Here is a 15201-nt window from a genome sequence, read left to right on the forward strand (position 1 = left end):
TGCCAATCAATCAATCCATCCGTCCATGGCAAACTTACTGACGACGATGGGAGCATGTGAAGGAGCCGTTGTTCCTGCATCGCTTACTCAGAAGCTTTTTCTTCAACACGAGTGGATTGGGCCAGGGATGTTTTTCTCCACGCCTCCACCGGTAACGGGTCACGTTTTCGTTGGGGAAGAAAACTCGGCGTCCAGGCCTGTTGAGTTCGGGGTAGAGTCTGGCTTCTGCTTGTTTGCTGCATCAGCGTAGCCGACGCTCCATAGCGTAGTCAAACAGCGGCCTGAATGCTGGGGGAGCCTGTAAAGCAACAGCGCCCCTGTGTGCGAACTTTGCGCCGAGACTACACCTCAGGGCGAACCAAGTGTCACCGTCTTGTGTACCGATGCAGGCCAGGCGACATGAGTCGTTTGAAACCGGGGAGCAGTTCACAGCTGCCGTCGTCCAGCTAATCCCCTTGGTCTCTAGCCCCAGCCGAGGGTGACGGTTGATGGTGGCTGCTTGGCGTACACCCCAAAGCGCAGACGCCGTGCGCCTTCCCGGTCGCTACCCACACACAAATGGTCAAAGTCACCCCCATCCCTCTTGGAACCTACCGTCTGCCTTGTCCGCCCACGTCAGTCTCGCTGCCAACCAACCTGACATCGCCTTATCGCTGCGCTGTCTCTCGCTTGTACCCTCTCTCTCTGTCTCTCTCTGACTCTCTGCGCTGCACTTGGATCCGTCACGCCCTCCGTGAGTGCGACCTATCCCAGCCCACACGTGCCTTCCGAATTGGGCGTGCCAGCCGACGGGCGCTGACTTTTGCACCCATAGCCTTTTGCAGGATAAACTGGCCAAAAGCTACCTACGTGGTCCTGCTTCGTGGCACCCTCCCAGGCACTCTCAAACATCCCGCGACCGCCTTTCCTCCCAAAGCAGCACTCTTGGACGGCAATTAGCTGGCCATACTTGTGCGCGCAGTGGGTTCTTAAGCTGGTGATGGGATCCCAGCACCCATCGCCAATCTCACAAACACCAACAAGATGCACGACCTCAAACCGCTCATTCTCCCAAAGCTCGTAGCAGCCCGCAAATCTTCCAAAAGCTCTCTCACCATGTCTGACGAGCCCACTTCGTCCGTCTATTCAAACACAGATTCTGGCTTCTACTCGGCTTCGGAATGCTCCACTCCGCCCACGCCAAGTTACCACTCGCGTGGGCACCTTCGCTTCCCCAGCTCCGTCTCATCACTCTCGTCGAGCCCGCCCACCCACGAACCCATTGAACCGCCCAATAGCTCTGGAAAGCTGCCTAAGCTTACTGAGGAGCCTATCGAGCGCGAATATGACTACCCTAGCACGGATCCTTGTCGCTGCTCCTGTAAGTCGCAACCCATGGGTTTCAAAAAGTTGACTCCAAACTAACCCATTGATAGGCGATGTTTATATTGATGGCCACACACAGGATTGCCGTATAGCCAGAGCTTATGACCTAGAAGACGAATATTTCCCCCATTGCGATTCGGAACTACGCCAAGCTAAGCGACGACGGTCCCTAGAGGCATCCGCTCATAGCATCGCCGGCAAGCTCGAGAGGCGCTTTCCCTCGCTCTCGCGTAAAGTAAGAGACCGCAGCTCAACCCTCAGCAAGGTATCGCGAAGCGCAACCCCGTCAAGAGTCCCGTCCACGCGTTCGTCATCACTTGCTGGCTCCATCCACCATGTTTCCACCATCGATCTCTCCGAGGAAGTCTCCTCGCCGATTTCCACGCCTGCCCTCGCAAGCAGAGAACAGCTAGACGACAACTCACCTACACCCATGGCGATTGATGTCGAGAAGGCCAATGCTATGAACATCAGTGTAGAAGAGGTCGATGCCGAGCGACGATATGCTACCACTCCTCTGCTGCCTCCACTACTAGTCAACTGTCGCAACGACGACTTGCCAGCATCATCGCCACTTCAGTCACCCACTGTTGCCGATTCAACGCAGTCTCTACTCCCAACACCCATTGGTACTCCTACAGTGCGCGGCTACCCTACTCCACCTCTGTCATCAAAACCATCAATCGCATCCATCAAAGGGTCGAGGACCGGTTATGTGGTGTCATCCACCGATATACCACCCATGATGCTCGCCGACCCGAACGACAAATGGGCCAACTTGTTGGGTCATGCCAACTTCACCATCCTTCCTGAGCCCTATGTACCTCAAGTGTGCAATGCTGCCACAGTCACACAGCATTTTGATGATTGGGAGCAAGCGCAGCACAATTACGCAAAGCATCAAGTGCGGACCGCGGAGCACTACGGCGTCACTTCGAAGCACTATCTGCTCACTGAACAGAAATGGGCAGAGATTCACGCCGAGTGGAAGAAGAACTACGATCTAGCAAAGTCGCACGCAGCGGCCATCGGCCAAGAGCTAGCACCAACTTCGCCTACCGAGCCAGGACCTCTCAGTACGATGCCCACACTTAATGACCCAAAGAGTGAGGGCAAGTTTCCAAAGCTAGGAGACGAAGACATCGTGGGCCCTATGCAACAAGCCGCAGCACTACTTCCCCAAACACCGTCACGCAAGCGTGCGTTTTTCAAGTTCCTTAGCGACTTGTTCGTTCCACGGGCTGGCACAGTTCGAGGCCTCTAGACCCCGGGTTTGCGCGCCCCTTCCTCTTCTTTCTTGTCCATATTTGTGTGTCATTAATACCCATTGTTGCACGATTGTACTACTGCTTCGCTTTGCATGCGCTAAGGGGGTTTTACGAAAGTTTGACTGTATGACCATATTGGCTCCATCATTCGAGCCACGGTCACTTGTTCGATTCAAATATTTACGAATTTCTTTTGTCACCGTAACGAAACTTAGAAGATTTATCCTAGTATAGGCAGTACAGGGGCCCATCTGGCTGTGCGCATCCCTTCAGAGGATATCTACGGGGTTGAACTCATCGGGGTGGTGGAGATACCAATTTGGGATTGGTCAACAAGATCCGGATTCAACAAAAGCGAGCATCATCACGAGATAATTGACGCAGCGATGGCTTGTCTAGCCAATCTTTCTTCCTATATTTCCTTTGTCATTATCAAGAGGGGCTCTCTTGTTTTTTTTTCGGCGGCTATACCTCTCATCCTTGCATGGGATTCGAAGGGGCAAGCGCAGTCGTGGGTCCATCTGTGGTGGACCCTAGGGAAGGATAAGGACTACTTTCTTGGAATGTTTCAATATTGATAAGCTCTAATTGGTAACGTGGAAGTGGCCATGGGACCTGATGAGAGGCAGGTGGGACGACAGGGCTCCCCTCGAGTACCTTACCTTAGTTTTTCCGCAAGGGCAATGTCCTGGTCGGATGAAGAAACAATTTTTATCAATGAGCCTGCTCCCAATTCACGTTTTCCCTTTTCTTCTTCCAACCCCCAGCGAAGCGGCCGGTGATGGAAATGGCTGGCCAACCCAGTCTGTGACCCGATATCGCACCAGCGACTAGCACATGATCCCTTTCTCGAATCTTCACAACGCACACAGATGCATAGTCCCGTACTCCACTTGTACACTCTGGCCTTTGCATCACGCCATTGTTCGGCATAATCTAGGCTTATCCGCTCTAGTTGTGACGAAACTCTTCATCAGCTGCCTGGCCCTAGTTCAACCCCCAAATGTACCGTCATCTAGAAAACGCCATGTCTCATGCTTCCCATCGTGCCGGCGCGAGATCTCACGTCCAGAAGACGCCTCTGGGAAGATCGAACTAAATGGAGGTGGCTGGGCCGCTGACCGGGTTTTCGTAATACCTTGGGCGCGAGGGCTGGCGGTCGCTTCGCTGAGGCCCTAGTCTTGTACTACGACAGGCGTTTGAAGTAAGGCAGTGCTGGCTGACTTTGTACAACGATGCCGCTTGATGGAGATTCGTCACATGCCAAGTGTCAGAGACCTGTTTTGGCAAGATCGACATTACAGGTGATCGTCATGTATTCGACTAGGGGAGGCATGGTGGGAAACCTCACATACAAAGCCGTATGTGAGTGTTCTCGTTGTGCTGAATTACTAAGTTTGGAACTAGAGACTTTGCTCGCCGATACCTACTCAGCGCAGATATGATCGTCAAGACGCAGGGCGCAAGCCTGGCGGTTCAAAGGAGCACTGCCAGTCATTCACGCACGATACGTACCTACGCATGCAGCGAGCATGCATTTCGGAACATCCTGCATGTCGTCGTCTACTACCTGTCATGATATTCTAGAGCCAAAGGTTTCAACTAAAAACGAGTACCCCACACTAATGCTGAGCATTGTACCCCGAGTGTTTGAGCGACGGCTCGTGCCGCTGGGTTGCACTTACGCTGTTCACCACAGATCTTACGAGATGGTGGTTCACCACCGTACGTCAGAAGCTGTACCAGTTCTCTAGTCGCATCTTCAACACTATCTATCTGACACCCAGCCACAGAATTCTACTTTCCACCCTCCATCTTCCACTTCCCCTCATCTTCTGCATCAACCAGAGCAACACTCACTCGCCGGATCGACCGGCATCGGCATGCCTTTTCAACTCCGCCCCCCAACAGTGACACAACATACCAACCCCTCCAAAGAAAAGAAAAAAGACTTTTTCCCCCCAGTATCCCACATTAGCCTCCTCATCTCTTATTCGCCCCGTCTGGCCCGCATGCGGCAGACTTGACGAGACGTACGCCGTGCAATCCTCCGGCTCCGACGACCTGGAATCTGGTCATCTGCGGGTCAGCCCACCCTCGCCTACACCCGCAGAGCCCAAAACCAGCCCAGCGAATAATCGGTGAAGGGCTGGTGTGGCCGGAAGCGGGGAGGAGTGTATGCTGTATCACAGGGCTGAAACTTGTTGGCTATGCATGTGGCGTGTAAGCGAGGTGGGGAAGCCCTTTTCTTTTGACGGCCAGCAGAGACTTTGTGGGAAAAAGAGGCGGTGGCGTGTCGATGGTACGTGTGATATGGCTCGAGAGACTTGTGGAGGCGGATATGGGCATGGTGGTGCTGGGTGACTGGGATCAAGGGGGAAGGGGTAGTTCACGTGCGTGCTAGGAAGGTAGGAGATGGCTAGAGGGCTTCGGAAGTCGTGATCACGTTGGAACGTGGCTTGCAGATGCTTACGCGGGCAGTGGAGTCATGATGTTTGAGGTAAATGGTATTCTGTGGGTCACTGAACTGGGGATGGTATTTTGAGAATAGGTGGGGTTTCTTTTTTTTTTGTGAGAATCGAGTGGTGCGTTTCACACCGATGTACGTCGCTCGCAAAGTTCAATGTAATTCTCTTGGTGTTGGAGCCCACAACAAGAGCCTACGTATACCAATGAATACCCCCTCCTAGTCGCCGACGTGACACCGTAACTTCTTTCGTAGATCGCTTTGACAATAATGAGACATCATGTGCTGTATTTTGATCATCATAAAGTGGGCATTTCCCGCTTCACTTGCCTCAATTCCAAGCCACTTACGGCCACATGGTATGGTACGAGGTTTGCGTTTTAGTCAGGCCAACTGTCAGACGCCGAGCTGTTTTGATGGAGATCTAATGAATGTCGACTTGTGCCATATTGCATGTGGTAAGTCAACAGTATTTGCGTTTATTCGCAGAATCAGTGTCAGCTTGGTCTTCAATTGTATGTGGTGGAATCGGAAAGTAGTCAGCTATGTTGGAGTTCAACACCGCGATGCGTGACGTCAGTGCGGCTGCATCATGGAGCCTGTGGGGTATTGACCACCAGCATACTTCTTACTAATTTCGAAGAGATGGAAAGTTTAGAAATGTCGATTTCGCTGTATAGACTCAAGGTACACACAAGCCAGTGAAGCTACGGAAGCTCTCTTTGGCTCGCTATACTTTGCATGTTCGTTATAATTATGCTCATCTTTCTACTCTATTTTTACTCTCTGGCTTTTCATAGTATACAAAGCTACCGAATGAAATATAACTAAGTGAGATCGTATGAAAAATCCGTGGAAGTGATCGCTGCGAAGCCAACAGAGCAGAAGTAAAATAATGCGATATTGTCAAGCAGGGAGAACACATAGGACCCCGACGACACGAGTTTTTTGCCGTCGTGACGATAATGCCTCATTCTATAACAATGCATGCGCCTAAACTCCGCGAACATACAACAAACTCGTTCAAACAACCCAAAGACAGTCACTCCCGTACCTACAGCACCATGAATCCATGCTCGTCTCGTTCTAATCAATCACTTAGAAGGACTAGGCGAACTCTTGACAACAATCTCATAACTCGGTGGCGGTGCCTCTCCCTCCTGAGCGAAGGCGACCTTCTTCGCCTTCCCACCGGCACCAACAACACCGCCCTCCTGCACTTCCAGCGCCACCTCATTCGCCTTGCGCGGCTCGTCGTCGTCCACCCCATACCACGTAAACTCGTGCTCGGCTTGCGCCGTCCTCCTCTGCTGCTGCCTCCTTCGCCTCCTCATATAGAGCGCAGTTACTACGCCGATAATCGCCAGACCGGCGACAACGATGGCGACTATGACGCCGATTTCTAGGCGGCGGTGGTTACGGGAGTCGTTGTTGTTGTCATCGTCGATGATGCGGCGGTTGTCATTGTTATTGTCATTGTCGTTATCGTTGTTGGCGCGGGCGAGGAGGACTGAGTGCCGGACGAGGTCTGCGAATTGAGGCATGACGATAGTGCCGTTGTTGCAACCTTTGTGTAGTGTTTCTGGTAATTTTTGTGGACTTGCGCTTTCCAGGCGTGGGTTTAGATGGACGGGTAGTGATGTCGATGATTGGTGTTGTGCAGTATGCTCGTAGGCTGGTCCGCGGCATTGAGTTGTGACTGAAAGCTAGCTGGGGTAGAGAAGATATACGTTATTCTAATGAACATGATGATTGTTTGACAAGGAGGCTGAGAAGTAGACGTGGTTGTGCTAAAAATAGTCGTGATTGCTCTCTTTGCTGAACTCTGTTGACGAGATGGATTCTTGAGGCTGATGCTCCGGTTCCGGTAAGTACTTGGCAAAGCTGACTGCAACGATTTGTGGAGTATGGTGGGAGAGGCGGGAGGTGTACGTAGGCCGTCCGGATCCGAGTGCTGACCTTACTTTCAAACATCCTGCACAACATTAAAGCCAAGACAGCCCCAAGACAGTTCCGCGCCCAAGAACTACAAAAAGAGGACACCGGTAATGCCCTGCAGATCCTGTGTCTATCTCAAGCGTAGTTACTTTCGTCATTCCGGATCCGGGGCCGCGTAAGTAGAGTTTGAGAGAGGCCAAGTCCGTCCGACGATTGTCCCAGAGCACCGATCGAAAGAGAAGGTTACTTACTTTCAAGAACTAAAGATGGACCCATAGATTTCAACGTTGCATTTGGCGCAAGGTCCCGTCATAGCATCTGTGCTGGAGTAGTTGGTTCCTAGTGTATGTGACTTACCAATTTTGCAGCAAATATTTGGTGAATAGTGAATGGGCATGGTTCTAGTTTAGTGGGAGGCATCCGTTTTGTCATTTCTTGAGATAGCATCTTACCTGGGCGTATTGGTAATTGCCTTCACAAGTATATTGACCGCCGCGCTTGAGAGTGTAAGCAGACCTTGCATCACAAGATGTCTCGCTTGATTTGAAAGCCCAACGCTAAACTTGCCCATCCGGATTCAAACGCCATATCCTACAGTACAATGCACCGATGCACCGGGCCCAAAGTAGCACATTGCCCACCCTCTCGTTTTGAGGTTATTGCTGCACTATATTCGCTTTCAAGCACTCCAGATCTCTAGGTAAGCTTCTGTTTGATGAAGAATGCTCGCAAGTGCGATAGCTGCCAGGCACAAGTGACACCGAGGATGGCGAGCTGGATCAGTGTCCAGCGGACAACACGGGAGTTTGTGTGTTCGGACTGGTCGCGGAACTCGGCTTCGCGCTCCTGTGCAAGTTGTTAGTCATATTCAACCAAAAGCATAACTTTGCTGCCCATACCCTCATGAAGACCTGTTCCCGCCTAACGTCCTGCAACCTCGAGTTCAAATCCTTGACCTTTTGCACCAGCGTCTCGACCTGATCTTTGTCCGTGCTCTCAATCCTGCTTGTCTCTCCAATCGCCAGGTCTAGTGTAAATTTGACCGTGCCATGTAGACCTGAGCTCAACCAGCCTGTGGTTGGGACGTTCTGGGGTGTAACGCAGATGCGGTGTTGTCCGCTGTCAGCAGCGCTGAAGGTGAAGCGGCCCTGGGAAGAACCCCGTTGTGCGACGATGCGATGGTTGTTGTCGAAGGTTTCTTCGACCGTGACGAAGACGCCAACGTCTTGTTTGGTTTGGTAGGACTTGGTCGCGTCCTCCCAGGCTTCGACGTGGTAGTGGCCTGAAGGGTGTGTCAGTTTTGGAATGACATATACCATTGCTGTTCCGCGCTAGATCTTGAGCTCTAAGAGTGAGGGTGTAGCGTACCAACAACCAGTGTGTCCTTGGGTAATTCCTCGTAGAAGCACTTCTGAGTCGCACCATCCATGAAGAAGTGTAGCGCTTGTGCTGGGACCGCCAGCGCAGCAGCGAGTAACACAGTTGGTTTCCACATGTCGACAGATCGATTGACTCCGCGAGAAATTGAGCGATGCGCGGAGTGGTGAGTTTGTGTGAGCTGAACCCTTGGGAATCTTGAAGCTCGAAGTCCAAGTTCGAGAAACACCAGGTGTTGCGTTCCCAATCCGGCTAGACCGACCCACCCGCGCGTCCCTCCCTTCTTTGGCGTCCGACTCCCGTCCCTTGCACTGACAACACTCGCTATGAATAAGTAACAATTCAGTGGCGTAGTTACAAGTGTTTTCGAATGAGCCTTGTCAGCTATACCACGATCATCTTCAGCGATATTCAACAATATTCATGGTTCTTTTACAATGGCATTGTTCGTTATTGAAAAGGTTATCTGATGCCTAGTATGACTATCTGGAATATGTGTATCTCTCTCTATGATTAAGCTCTTTCTTCAGCCATATCTACGGAACAAGTTCGACGCTTCATACTAAATGTCCTTTCTTTCTTTCTGTCTGGGAAGCCCTCCTTATATCTTCGACTTCGTCCCCTCCTCAATTCTTGCAAACAGCGGGGCCCCCCTCCCTCCCCTAAACAAGTCCAACATCTCCTTCGTCATCCACTGCTCCCTCGTCTTCGCCAGTCCTCTCTCCAAATCCACAAACCGATCTGCCTGCACAAAGATACCCGCCCCATTTGCACTCTTCCCTCCGTTGAAGAGCCAGCAAACTGCTAGCGCAATCGACTCTGACTTGTTGATAGGAACGCCGATTTTTGCCATTTCTGCGGCGTAGACTTCTGCAGGAGCGCCGTTCATGCGGCGGTTGTTGCCTATCAGGATGGGGGTAACGGTGATCAGATGGTCAGTCGATTGGTCTTTGAAAGAGACGTAGAGTCAAGAAGGGAGCAAGTAGATGCATACCATGTTTTGCAGCCGAGTACAGCGGCGCTCCAGCCGATGCAAGGTATCCCGCCAAACTCGCCGTCAAGACAATCTGACCCCCCTCTTGCCTATTCTTCTTCAAGTAGTGGATGGCCAGTTTCGTAGTGTCACTCGCGGCATCCATATCAATGTTCAGCACCCTTCGATCCGGCTCTTTCAACTTGCCGTCAATATCAAGCTCGTCGTTGAAGAACTGCTCTCCGTGCTCAGCGATACCCGCGTTGACGAATACGCAGTCAATACGTCCAAATCTAGCGTATGCCTTTTCGAAGCCAGCCCGTTGGTCTGCCCAAGACGTAATGTTGCATGTGTGGACTAGTAGGCGAGCAGGGTTGTGGTTGAATGTTGAAGGCGGTTGTTGGAGGTCGATGAGCACGAGGTTGTGATTTGGATTGAGAGACGAGAGCAGTTGTGCGGTTGCGAGGCCAATGCCAGATGATCCGCCTGTGATGACAATAGTTTTTGGTGTTGACTTTAAAGTCTGGAATTCCGAAGCATTTGGTTGAAATAGAGCCATCATTTTCCTATCTTATATCGCAGTTTCTGGTCACTGTTGATTTGTCCTCGGTCGAGATAGAATCAGGAGGACAAACAAAACTTCAATCCTTGGACAGTAAGCTGTCTTGAGGCTGACGACTGTTTACCTAGGTTAACATTTGTAGGTTAGCGCATGCGGGGTACGCGTGGAGAACCAAACTTCACACGACTACATTACCGACTCGACATACCGACGTAGGGAAATCCTTGGCTGTAACAAGTATGATTCAAGGACTAAGTGGTATCGACACAAGTGTCAAGGTATCATTGATAGTTTGAAAAACTTATATCTTGGGGGAGCACCCCAAAGGGCACTCTAGCACATAAACTACCAACGCCATCGCTAATGCAAACAGACACGTCTCCTTGGACTCCCAGTCACAAACCTTATTTCCGCAGTCTCTTACTACTCTGCTGACTCCCCTGGCTGAACACGCTCGCACTCCTCTTGTGCCCTGCTCCCCCTATGCTCGTTGCTCTACTCTGCTGCTTACTACTCTCATCCTCGCCCTCCGCATCAACGTCAAGATCCTCATCCGCATCTTCTTCTCCATTGAAGCCGCCTCTATCTTCGTTTTCTTCTCCCTCCGCATCATCCTCATCTTCGTCGTTTTCCGGGTCGCCTTCAGCATCTTCCTCATCGTCATTCTCGCCGTCGGCGTCGACATCTGGCGTCCCCTGCGAGTCTGGGATTTCTTGCTTTGGTCTGGGCTCCACGCTCGCGCTACCGCCGTTCTCGCGTCTCTCCTTCATAGCAAGCAGCACTCTACACTCGCCCTCCTCCTTCTCTCTAACTTTTCTCACATCGAGAAGCTTACTGACTTTTGTGATTAGGTTCTCAAACACGTCGCCCACTTTGCTTGTGGGTATACTAATGACCTCAGCCACGCCCAGACTCGCAAGCATTGTGCCGATTTTCTGCGTTTGCACGTTGGACTTCGCCTGCCGCATCTTGAGGAGCTTATCAGAGCCGAATGTGACACCGGATGTAAGACGGTCGTGCGTAGAGACGTTGAAGCGGTACTCTTGATGCGGAGACAGATGTTTGACTGGTGTTTGTGCGGTGGGTTGTTGCGCCATGCTCTGTCGCCTATTTGCTGCCGAAAGTTGTTGTTGTGCTGAGCCGGGCGTATGCACCATGTCGTTGGCCGAGAGACTGAGTCGGCCGGGACCGGTGCCGCCGCCTGAGGCGCGTTTCTTGCTCCTGTCCTGCTGGAACAACTGCTGAAAGAGGGCCTGTAGGGCCTGTGATGACGTGAATGCCTGAAGACCGGCAGACACTTGTTGGTTCGGCGGCGGTGCATCGAGTCGTGATCGGAGTTCTTCGCGCTCGGCGTCTAGGCGGTTGGCTGCCATGTTGATGCGCTGGAGCTCTGTGAGGAGGAACTCTTCTTCTTTGACTTCGTCCATGTTTCGGTTTATGAGTGCCGTGGCTAACATCTTCCTATTTCGCTCCATGACTGGGTCGAACTTGGTGAGCATCTCATACGTGCTGTACTGGTCGGCGTCCATTTGTACTTCAGGTATGCGCAACTTCATTAGCTTAGCTGAGATTTCGTAGAACCGGGCCTTGAGGTCCTCGACAGAACGTTTCTTGGAGGGCGCAAACGGGAGGGTAGACAGCGCTTGTTCCTGATCGGCATTCGCATTATCTTGTGTGATTTGCCGGTTCTTGGACGGCTCGAACTCGTAGCGATCCCAGATGACAGCCCACCGGTATGAGTAGTCCTGCACCACTTCAAAGAGGTAGTCTGTCTCTTCTCGGCTCCAGTCGTCGCTTCGTAGTTGTGCATCGTATTCCTCGTCTGTGAATGTAGGCATGTCGACCTTGATATCGTACTTGACGTAGTCGGTGCATGATTCGAGGTATGCGTCCAAGTTCTCGCTATCCTGCATTGCTGCATCTTCGCTCTCTTGTACGGCTGGAGCGGCCGTAGGCTTGCGCCGCCAGTGCTTCAAAATGAGGCCGTCGGGGCGCGCTGGATTCGTAAAAGGCTGCTGTACCCTAATGACACGCAAATTAGCTCTGCGACGGCAACCGTACAGTCGCAAATACTGTACCATTTTTTAGCCGGCCCTGTGCTCTGCCGCTTTGCCCGGTATGCCTTCTTCTCTTCGTAGACCGCGACGGGAGGAGGCCGTTCGCCATACAGCGCTGCAACTTCACGCGCAACGCCCTCTGGTCGAATGAGAGTCAGTCTCGCCCTTTTGACAATTTCCCAGGGATAGACGTAAGAGTTTCCGAACGTACGTATCTTCCGGCTTCCTCCCGCTGGCTTCGGTCGCTTTTGTACCGCTGCCTTTGGGACGTCGGCGCCCGCAGGTAGCCCAAGCATGTCGCGCACATCGCGTCCCGACGCCATCGCAGCTTGTGTGGCAGTCGGTTCAGCGATGAGCGATAGTTGTGAGAGGGTGCGGGTGATGAGTTTGCAGGGGTGTCGTGGATGAGCTTGGGAGTTGTGGTTCTTGGTTTCGTGCAACCCTGCCGCAAAGCTATCACGTGCTAAGACAGGGAATCACCATCACTTTTCTCACTGGAAATGCCCTATGAGGATACCCAATTTATCAAGCAACCTGCATATGAGGGCATAGAACACTAATTCCATGCAAATCAGTGGGCCTATTCCTGCCAGCTCAGTCTGACATGGACTTTCTCATACTGCCAAATCAAGCAAGGAATGCACAACACACAGAGACACAGACACTGACACAGACAACACTAACGCAGACATTTGAAGAGAAGACATGGAGTGAGTTTCTTGTATTCGCTCCACTACCCCAATCTAGACAGGAACCAGGATCCGCCTCTGTACGCACAATACAGTGTTCACGCGCAGAAGCGACTCCTTACATGCGATGTTTTCTTCAATCCAGAACAGACATACGAATAACGAAAATGAGATATGCCAAATTACTCAATCTTCCCAAGCTGCAACGCCGCATACGCCAGTAAAGCCACACTCCACAAAATTACCAGCTGGTGTAGACTCGTAACGCGGGAGAGCAAAGGTGAAGTAGAAGATGATGGTGATGGTGACGGTGACGAAGAGAAGGATACCAGGCTGGTGTGGAGGTGGATCGATCGATCGGTCGGTGGTGGTCGTAAGTATTACCTAACATAGCCGTTCAAGGAGATTTTCGATTCCGTCTATCAATCATTACAAGATGCCTATACAGGAAGAAAATGTGGCCGAGAGGAAAAACTGTCGCTCAAACAACTGACTCCAGGATGCAACGCGAAGGTAACAAAACCAAAACATGTCGAGCCGCAATTACTACTTGCCGGCGCCGCAGCATAGGATGTTGGAGAGTTTCTGCATGAAGCTAGGCTTCTCAGGCTCCTGTCGCCTCTGCTGTTGCACATTGGGACTCGCTACTGGTGTAGCACGGTTCGTTGAACCCAGGTTAGGTTGGCTGTGTTGGAACTGAGCCTGCGTCGAGGCACCTTCCGGTGGCGCGAGCTCTCCCATGCTCTTCCTCTTCACTTGCGAATCGCGGTTGTTGATGTCTCTCGGGCTTCTTCCGGGCTGGGCTCGAGTCGCTCCGGGCTTTGGGAGAGGCTCGTTTAAACGGTGGTGATCAATGGGGAGATGGGTCTTGTTTTGCCTGTGCTGCTGACCCTGGAGGTTTACGGCCATTGAGGAGTTCTGGTTGGCGTTTGAGTGGTGCATAGCCTGCACAGCTGACGAGTGAGACTTTAGGACTTCCCAGCCCTTTCCGTTGTTCAGCTTCATCCAATCGTATTCTCCGTCCTCGACTTCTCCGGTGCTCTTAAGAGCCTGCGTGAACAGTTCGCGTAGATAGTCGTAGTCGGGCGTATCTTCAAAGCCGAGGTTACGAACGTAGCTGAGATACTTGTTGAATTCCTCTGTTTCTGATATTAGTATTGAGTACAACGAAGAAACCAGCAAACGTACCAGGGAAGCTATCACACAGATCCTTGATCGCGGTCGTCTGCTTCTTCTCTCCGATCTTCTCGTACTTCTGCTTGTTGGTAGCAGCTTTCAGGCCTTGCCAAGGTAGACCACCTCGCAGGAAGTACATGAAAACGTGGCCCAGGGCCTCGAGATCGTCTCGACGGGACTGTTCACGTCCAAGATGAGTATTGATACTCATGTATCGAGCTGTACCAGAGAGAGACTTCCGCTCTCTATAGGGAATGTGCTGCTTGGTCTTGGGATCACGGTACTGCTTTGCCATGCCAAAGTCGACAACGTGAATAACGTTGGCACTCTTTGAGCCTGGCCGTCCGATGAGGAAGTTGTCAGGCTTGATATCGCGATAGATCAAGTTCTTCTCGTGAATGGTTTGGACCCTTGACAGCTATAACAACGTGAGCAGTCGGTAATCTAGCCATACGGGAATTACGTACCATCTGTTTCGCTACCATAACGACAGTCTTGATCGAGAACTTCCTGTTGCAGTGATCGAAGAGGTCCTCCAAGCTGGGACCGAGGAGGTCGATGACGAGGATGTTGTGCAGGCCTTCCTGCCCAAAGTAATAGACATTAGGGATCCCGGCTATTCATTGTCAGCGGGTGCTCTTGGTGGGTAGTGACCTGGATGTGTATGTAGATGTGCCTGCATGGAGCTGTTGATGCCTGATCGAAGACACCAATACGCAGCGACGACGAACCAACGCAACGGAGGTCGGTAGGCAAGCGAGGACGTTTTGTTTAGCTGCATGCACAGATGAAGCTACAGCTCCACAATGTTGCAGACAAACGCCCTTGATGGCAGCTCGAGCGACAGAACATGACTCAAATAGGGGAAGACGACGAAGAGGAAGGAGAAGAAGAAGAAAGGATAAGAGGACTTACGGCAGCCCACAAGGATCTTGTACGTGCGATACTCGTCGCGTAATTGAGGAGCATCGCTCTTCCGCGGCTCAAACTTGATGGCCACCTGCTGCTGGTTGAGCAGGTTGGTGCCCTCGAAAATGACACCGAAGCTGCCCTCGCCAATCTTCTTGCCGACGCGGTAGTGGACGCCCACGACGTTGGACGAAGTGCTGCCGCTCGCCATTGTGTCTGGTTGCTGTTCGCGTCTAGTTGGATAGCAGTTTGTGGTGTGGGAGGAACAGGACGGAGCCGCAACCCTTCTCCGGAGTTGGGTTGGGGGCTATGTCAACCGGCGAACGCGAGTGCGCGTCGTGGGGAGGGCGTGGGTACCGCAGCAGCAGCTTGTTGCAAGCCGTAGATGGGAGGGGGGCGTTCACGGCGGGCGGCAGAAGA

At 52.0% G+C, this 15201-nt stretch overlaps 6 protein-coding genes across 6 annotated transcripts; 1 reads left to right on the forward strand and 5 right to left on the reverse strand.

Annotated features, from left to right (window-relative positions):
* The first annotated feature begins 901 nt into the window (after positions 1–901).
* K460DRAFT_8596 (uncharacterized protein) lies at positions 902–2824 on the forward strand. Its single transcript, XM_040938759.1, has 2 exons — positions 902–1360; positions 1416–2824. Exons 1-2 carry the CDS (start codon positions 1024–1026, stop codon positions 2627–2629), a joined length of 1551 nt encoding a protein of 516 aa, XP_040792542.1. The 5' UTR covers positions 902–1023; the 3' UTR covers positions 2630–2824.
* A 3370-nt stretch (positions 2825–6194) lies between these two features.
* K460DRAFT_350100 (uncharacterized protein) lies at positions 6195–6644 on the reverse strand (the record flags this gene model as incomplete). The annotated part of the gene is made up of 1 exon (XM_040931477.1): positions 6195–6644. The coding sequence occupies one exon, from the start codon at positions 6642–6644 to the stop codon at positions 6195–6197; it is 450 nt and encodes a 149-aa protein (XP_040792543.1).
* Positions 6645–7734: 1090 nt separating this feature from the next.
* K460DRAFT_271659 (uncharacterized protein) lies at positions 7735–8533 on the reverse strand (the record flags this gene model as incomplete). The annotated part of the gene is made up of 3 exons (XM_040927746.1): positions 7735–7884; positions 7938–8320; positions 8407–8533. The coding sequence occupies 3 exons, from the start codon at positions 8531–8533 to the stop codon at positions 7735–7737; spliced, it is 660 nt and encodes a 219-aa protein (XP_040792544.1).
* A 274-nt stretch (positions 8534–8807) lies between these two features.
* On the reverse strand, positions 8808–9989 carry K460DRAFT_381858 (NAD(P)-binding protein). Its single transcript, XM_040935380.1, has 2 exons — positions 9410–9989; positions 8808–9363 (listed from the first exon to the last, which is right to left on the reverse strand). Exons 1-2 carry the CDS (start codon positions 9948–9950, stop codon positions 9017–9019), a joined length of 888 nt encoding a protein of 295 aa, XP_040792545.1. The 5' UTR covers positions 9951–9989; the 3' UTR covers positions 8808–9016.
* Positions 9990–10205: 216 nt separating this feature from the next.
* K460DRAFT_360847 (uncharacterized protein) lies at positions 10206–12405 on the reverse strand. The gene is made up of 3 exons (XM_040932343.1): positions 12219–12405; positions 12029–12146; positions 10206–11972 (listed from the first exon to the last, which is right to left on the reverse strand). The coding sequence occupies exons 1-3, from the start codon at positions 12328–12330 to the stop codon at positions 10355–10357; spliced, it is 1848 nt and encodes a 615-aa protein (XP_040792546.1). The 5' UTR covers positions 12331–12405; the 3' UTR covers positions 10206–10354.
* An 837-nt stretch (positions 12406–13242) lies between these two features.
* On the reverse strand, positions 13243–14992 carry K460DRAFT_372376 (casein kinase-like protein I; the record flags this gene model as incomplete). Its single annotated transcript, XM_040934505.1, has 4 exons — positions 13243–13835; positions 13885–14290; positions 14340–14488; positions 14788–14992. 4 exons carry the CDS (start codon positions 14990–14992, stop codon positions 13243–13245), a joined length of 1353 nt encoding a protein of 450 aa, XP_040792547.1.
* Positions 14993–15201: the final 209 nt, after the last annotated feature.

The sequence above is a fragment of the Cucurbitaria berberidis genome, assembly GCF_010015615.1.
Source record: "Cucurbitaria berberidis CBS 394.84 unplaced genomic scaffold K460scaffold_1, whole genome shotgun sequence".
Lineage (NCBI taxonomy): Eukaryota > Fungi > Ascomycota > Dothideomycetes > Pleosporales > Cucurbitariaceae > Cucurbitaria > Cucurbitaria berberidis.

Excerpts from the sequence above, each read along its gene's own strand:
- K460DRAFT_360847 (XM_040932343.1), bottom strand. The coding sequence starts at position 12,330 with ATGGCGTCGGGACGCGATGTGCGCGACATGCTTGGGCTACCTGCGGGC. Across the intron at positions 12,147-12,218 it reads GGGAGGAAGCCGGAAGATAC|AGGGCGTTGCGCGTGAAGTT; the intron begins GTACGTTCGGAA and ends TCATTCGACCAG. Across the intron at positions 11,973-12,028 it reads ACAGGGCCGGCTAAAAAATG|GGTACAGCAGCCTTTTACGA; the intron begins GTACAGTATTTG and ends GCGTGTCATTAG.
- K460DRAFT_8596 (XM_040938759.1), top strand. The coding sequence starts at position 1,024 with ATGCACGACCTCAAACCGCTCATTCTCCCAAAGCTCGTAGCAGCCCGC. Across the intron at positions 1,361-1,415 it reads GGATCCTTGTCGCTGCTCCT|GCGATGTTTATATTGATGGC; the intron begins GTAAGTCGCAAC and ends ACCCATTGATAG.
- K460DRAFT_381858 (XM_040935380.1), bottom strand. The coding sequence starts at position 9,950 with ATGATGGCTCTATTTCAACCAAATGCTTCGGAATTCCAGACTTTAAAG. Across the intron at positions 9,364-9,409 it reads GTACTCGGCTGCAAAACATG|ACCAATCGACTGACCATCTG; the intron begins GTATGCATCTAC and ends TCTCTTTCAAAG.